The sequence below is a fragment of the Branchiostoma belcheri genome, unplaced genomic scaffold, assembly GCF_001625305.1.
Source record: "Branchiostoma belcheri isolate BF01 breed outbred unplaced genomic scaffold, Haploidv18h27 scaffold780, whole genome shotgun sequence".
Classification (NCBI taxonomy): domain Eukaryota; kingdom Metazoa; phylum Chordata; class Leptocardii; order Amphioxiformes; family Branchiostomatidae; genus Branchiostoma; species Branchiostoma belcheri.
In genome coordinates this window covers 1-6,730 of record NW_017804443.1, presented here as the reverse complement: position 1 = coordinate 6,730, position 6,730 = coordinate 1, and the positions used below count along the sequence as shown (strand labels likewise).

Below are 6,730 nucleotides of genomic sequence, written 5' to 3'. Positions count from 1 at the left end.
TGTTTCTGGAAAACGGAAAAAAATATAGGTTGTTGCTATAAATTTTTTGCAAAATCGGGTGACGCGACTGCGTTGAAATTCCACATAGAACGCAGCTTTTTGGGTCTTCAGGCGACAAACTGCATCACCCTTGCTCGCGGACTGATACCAAAAACGTTTCGCTGGCCACCCAACTTCACCACGCCAAAAAACATTACAACCCCAAGTTTTTTTTTATTAATTCAAAACCTATTTAAAAATCTACAACCATCGCCGAGCTATGGGGAGCCAAGCCTAGCATGACAACCTCGCAGATCCGGCGATTTACTGCGCACTATTTGGAACCCTGGTCAGAATTAAACTCCGACCCGAAACCGGAACTATTTAAACTTTTTTTTGTCTAAAAACCCAATTTTATTATTGACAGCATTTAAAGCTTGACCACTTTAATTTCATTTTTTTCAGTAGGCTGAACATGGCAACAGCAGGGCACGGGTCTCCTACCGGAGTTAGTCAGAACTTCTGTGATGGGTCTCCCATCAGGGTTTCCCAGGTCAACTGTGACAGCAAGACAAGCAATGCTGAAGACCAGATGGCAGCACAACAAGTCAACTTGGATAAAGCTGGTGACAAACCCTACATGTGTGGGGAGTGTGAATATATGGCAACTCAAAAGTCCCACTTATCCCTACACATGAAAACCCATACAGGAGAAAAACCCTACAAGTGTGACCAGTTTGACTATTCTGCAGCACAGAAATCTCATTTAGACCGACATCTAGCAAAACACACCGGTGAGAAACCCTACATGTGTGGGGAGTGTGGGTACAGAACAGCTAAGAGGTTCAACTTATCCAAGCATATGAGAACTCATACAGGAGAAAAACCCTACAAGTGTGACCAGTGTGACTATTCTGCTGTAAGAAAATCTCATTTAGACTATCATCGCACCAAGCACACTGGTTCGAAACCCTACATGTGTGAGGAGTGTGGGTACAGGGCCGCTTACAAGTCTCACTTATCCCAACATATAAGAACCCATACAGGAGAAAAACCCTACAAGTGTGACCAGTGTGACTTTTCTGCAGCACAGAAATCCACTTTGGACAAACATCTAGCAAAACACACTGGTGAGAAACCCTACATGTGTGGGGAGTGTGGATACAGGGCAACTCAAAAGTCCCACTTATCCCGACATATGAAAACCCATACAGGAGAAAAACCCTACAAGTGTGACCAGTGTGACTATTCTGCAGCACACAAATCCTCTTTGGACCAACATCTAGCAAAACACACCGGTGAGAACCCCTACATGTGTGGGGAGTGTGGGTACATGCCAGCTTCGAGGTCACACTTAACCCGACACATGAGAACTCATACAGGAGAAAAACCCTGCAAATGTGACCAGTGTGACTATTCTGCAGCACAGAAATATTCTTTAGACCAACATGTAGCAAAGCACACTGGTGAGAAACCCTACATGTGTGAGGAGTGTGGGTACAGGACAGCTTACAAGTCTGACTTATCCAAACATATAAGAACCCATACAGGAGAAAAACCCTACAAGTGTGACCAGTGTGACTATTCTGCAGCACAGAAATCCACTTTGGACCAACATCAAGCAACACACACTGGTGAGAAACCCTACATGTGTGGGGAATGTGGGTACAGGGCAGGTAAAAAGTCTCACTTATCCGAACATATGAGAACCCATACAGGAGAAAAACCCTACAAGTGTGACCAGTGTGACTATTCTGCAGCAAAGAAATCTGCTTTGAACTTACATCTATCTAAACACACCGGTGAGAACCCCTACATGTGTGGGGAGTGTGGGTACAGGACAGCTTTGAGGTCCAACATAACCCGACACATGAGAACCCATACTGGAGAAAAACCCTAGAAGTGCGTCCAGTGGACAAACATCTAACAAATCACACCGGTGAGAAACCCTACATGTGTGGGAAGTGCGGATACAGGACAGGTCAAAAGTCTAACTTATGTTAACATATGAGAACCCATGCAGGAGAAAAACCCTACAAGTGTGACCAGTGTGACTATTCTGCAGCTCAAAAACTCAGTTTGGTTGTTGATGTAGCAAAACACACCGGTGAGAAACCATACATGTGTGGGAAGTGTCGATACAGGACAATTCTCAGGTCCAGCTTATTCCGGCATATGAAAACCCAGACATCAGAAAAACCCTACAAGTGTGACCAGTGTGACTATTCTGCAGCCTCTAAGTCTGCCCTAACTCAACATATGAAAATTCACACGGAGGCAAATTTGCAACTGTGACCATCTCGTTGTGACATTTTGTACGGACCATCTTACTATAGCTTCTCAACCTCGATACTAATTACCTTGATAGACAAATAGAATAGGTATATTCCGTCATGATGTATAATAGTTAAAAATAGGCATACAGTTTTCCCAAGGAAACGTTGTAGTCAAATGCCTATGTCCACTGCATTTTTACCTTCGCCAAGAAGTTTATGTTTTCAGAGGCGTTCGTGTGTGTGTGTGTGTGTGTGTGTCTGTCTGTCTGTAAACACGATAACTCAAGAAGGCTTAAATGGTGTCATGAAAGTTCATCTGTGTTGGTAGTTACATGTTTAAAGTTAAAACTTTTGGTCCAACACAAAAGTTCGAAGTGTGACGTCACACTTCAAAGAAGCCACGTGACAAGCTTCACTGGGTCAGTCTACTGAGGAAGACTGGTCGAAAGCTCTAGGTGAGAGAATTTTTTGTGTTGGACCAAAAGTTTTAACTTTAAACAAGGCTTAAATGGACTGTCTTCAAACTTGGTAGGTGAGTCTTGATGATACCTCAAAATGATTAGATTTTGGCCCCCCTGGCGGCTTGTTGTGGTACTGTAGCGGAACTTCCGGTTTTGATATCTCATGATCTGGACGTGCTAGGGTCACGAAATTTGGATGGTAAGTAGCTCTTGTGGAGGGAAAGAAATGACGTAGGTTGCAGCTTGCTCTGGAACTGCAGGGGCGGTTCTTTAAAAATATTCATAAGAGGATAACTCCAGAACAGGTTGACGGATCGTCATGATTTTTGGTATGTGGGCAGCGTAAGTGACGCTTGACATAATTATGCGACAATTATGTAAATCTGGATGTAATTTGCATAATTTATGAAGAAATGCTATAAACCAGTTGCATTACATGATAGGACTATTAAGCTTGTGATATATGTAATTTAGAACAAGAGAAACACAGGCAAATATTAATTACGTAAATTAACACTTTATTTGCATAATTAATGAGAAAATGGTATAATTCCATAATGGTAACTGCCTGGAATTTCATACTTTGGGTATATGAAAGTTACGTAAAGGTGAACATCATTAAACATAACTTATTTAAATGAGGACCTTATTTGCAGAATTTATGAGGAAATGCTAGAATGGCATAATTTGTTACGATAAGACTGTCTTTTGAAGATCCTATTTGCAAAATCAGGGGGAGGAATCTATAATTTGTCAGTCACAAAGATTCACATTATTTGGCGAAGGTATGAGATGGTGTAACTCTAGTTGCATACATCTCGCTGATATTGATTCTCTCCATGTATTTGTCCACTGGCTCCTATAAGAGATGGTATAATGTAGGTATGTAGCAGTACGGTACATCATTTAATTGTTTCAAAAATATCCACAACCCCACGAAATCTAGCATAAATCATTACAAGCAACTCCTTTTTTTTCACAAGGATACATCATTTGGATATACAAGCCATATACATGTACATATACATCATGCCGACCTAATGATAATCAATCCAGCATTATTCCATTTCTTCTCCAGCTATTGCAAGACATAATGCATGGTTTGTTTACTTATTACTTTAGTGTTATATTCTTAACATTTTTAATCACTAGTTTTACATACAGCCATTTTTGCACCTACTGTAACTTTGAAAACTACCTTCGCAGAGACTCAAAAGTCTGCAATCAAAACTTACATGATATAGTAAAAATTATAACATTTTTATTTTAAAAATTATGTCAAATCATGATAACGTCAGCCTTACGTGATTCCATGGCCCCTCAAAATCAGGATGAATTAAAGCCATTGCATTGCTTTTCTTAAGCATAAAATTAAAGATACCACTTACATGTAATTTGTCATTTCTTGAACAAGTCTACTACAATGTTGTCTTGGTTAATACACATTACTTGACAAGTTTTTTTTTTGTGTTCACTTACACCTCCTGCTAACAAAATTTAAAAAAATCTAGAGACCTAGAATTGAAGTTAGAGTATGCTTTCTTCTCATGCACAATAATTCGTTTCCTCTTGATACGACCATTCTTGGACAATGACAGCGTTCGCTGTTTTCATTAATACACAATACATTCATTACAATAAAAAATGCGTCTTTAAAGTATTTTGACTTCAGTAACTTCTTTTGTTGACAGTGCTACGTACCAATGTCCTTGTAAATGCATATCGGTAATTGTAGCCTTCTAAGTAAGAGCACGTGTCCAAAGACAAAGGAACTTTGAAGCACGTACACTTAAAAGCATGTACACCTGTACAAAGGTGCCTTATACATCTTTCTTAAAAAGGCTTTAAACCGATACAGACGACTTAAAATGCAAGCAAAGAAGCTCTCAAAAAGCAACCACCATCTTCAGCTACTGAAAAGAAGTCATGTGACCAAGATATTAATGGTCAACACAGGTTTCGTGAATGTTGGGGATTATAATTCTTTTTTTTTATTTTTGTATTTTACATAACATATACAAAAGGATATAGAAAACATCATTTACTAATCCAGAGAAAGAAAAGTACAGTGGTATTGAACATAAAGATTACATTGAGCTGTATATAAACATAATATACAGGACAGTAGTAGATGGCAAACACTTTTGGTCCAACGCTGTCTTTGATCAAAGATGTTTTTCTTGATCAGGTAACATGGATTGACTTTTGTATCATTTCGGAGTCTTGCAAACGTAGGGAAGCTCCCAGCTGCATACGTGATCGTTCCACTGCCCTTTCTTCCCCTCTGCGCGGATCCACATATTGCTGTCGTCCTGTTTAAATGTTACAAAATCAAAGACTATGCAAATAGCTTTTAATTTTTCATTCAGTATCAGTATCTTTGGTCATTATATATAGTAGACTTCTTGCTTGCTTAAAAACATAACATGAGTCGTAACATAAGTCTATTAACCCTGCAAAATGAATATAAAAAATGTAAATACCTTGGAGTACATATTACCACAGTATCCAGTCTTGCCCATGAAGTTTTTGCCAGGTTCGTTCGGAGCCCAGTTGGTGTAGGAAAGTGGTGAACCATCCGTCCACTCCCATCGTCCACCCGTACGCTTCAGTCCAAAATAGACGAGATGCCGAATATACCCTTTAGGGGCTGGAATAAAGAAAAAATGATTTTATTTGACATTTGGTTGGCATATGTGAATTCATTGCGAGATATTTGCATTACAGTTACTAATGCCATCTGAAATAGGTCATTTTGGTTGTCTCATGCCAATGAGCAATTATAATGTTCTTTCTAGTAGACCAAGTATACTCAACAATATGTAACTACATTTCTCCTGCTCCAGGGGTCTCCAGCTCATAACTTTGACATAAATACAAAACTCACAGATGCACTCCACATGTTCATTGCCCAATCAAAACGATTCTGTGCCTCTTCCAGCTGAGCCACACTATACATTCAATTGCTGTACAGTTATAAAATTGATGTTAATTGCAGGTGTAAATTATTAGATAATGTTATTTGTGTATACATTTTGTTCTAACTATTTATAGTTGCTTTTTACCTCATATGTCCAGGTATGTGTTTGGTGAGCACGCTATCAGCATACTTGCTGCCTAGTGCACACTTTGTATTGTCTTGTTACAACTCTGAATAAATAAAGTATAGAATGTGCATTCTGTGACTATTTTTAATGCTACACTATTTAGCGACAATATGTAGCAATTCAGGTCGATTGTCCGACCTAAATTCTTCCCCCCTCCCGACATGTAGGTTAATTTTTTAAAGAATGTTTTTCAAAATCGGGCCAAAGTGTTGAATAATGGGCCTTTTAGATAACAGTTTTTAGGAATACTCCATCATATCAACTTTTATATGCAGCAGGGTATGGAACGTACTGTAAGACAATAAGGCACAATGAACAAAATTAATCAGAAGTAATTTGATATTATCTTACACCGAAAACTTCAAGAAAATATATATAAACTGAACAAGGTATCCCATTGCTTCTCAGACTTCAAGAAATAAAACAAATAGTGAGAGAAAACGACAGTTTAAAAAACGGACATTTTTGTTGGCATCCCACTTAACCATTATTTCTTTCTAAATCCACACTTGATTATTAAAATGATAATAATACGCCACCTACCATCCGAGATGAGGCGTGCAACAAAGTTGTTCTCGTCAGCGCTTGTAACAGAAGCAAGGTTTGCACCATGCTGTTTGCACTTCCCGTTTGCAGTAGACCAGTCGACTTTGTCTTTGAACAGCTTGTAACAGTAGTTGTTATATTCACTCCACCCACTCTGACATGGTCGGGCTGTGAAAACGTCAGTGTTGTAACATAGCGTATTAGAAAGGGGGAGGAAGGGTACGGACAGACTTTCAGAACAAACTCTTGTTCCTTAAAAACCCTGGCGAAAATCTAAAACTACCTTTCCACACCTATTACGCCAGAGGGTTGTGGTTTAAGTAACGTTTGGATATGTATACGTGTGTATGTGTGTGCGCAA

At 39.1% G+C, this 6,730-nt stretch overlaps 1 protein-coding gene and 1 pseudogene across 1 annotated transcript; one reads left to right on the top strand and one right to left on the bottom strand.

Annotated features, from left to right (window-relative positions):
* Positions 1-454: 454 nt before the first annotated feature.
* Positions 455-2,366, top strand: LOC109485832 (annotated as a pseudogene).
* Positions 2,367-4,926: 2,560 nt separating this feature from the next.
* On the bottom strand, positions 4,927-6,537 carry LOC109485831 (C-type lectin lectoxin-Lio2-like; the record flags this gene model as incomplete). The annotated part of the gene is made up of 3 exons (XM_019789507.1): positions 4,927-5,028; positions 5,200-5,357; positions 6,367-6,537. Coding segments are annotated over 3 exons (431 nt in total), but the record flags the coding sequence as incomplete, so codon positions are not given.
* Between the last annotated feature and the right edge of the window lie 193 nt (positions 6,538-6,730).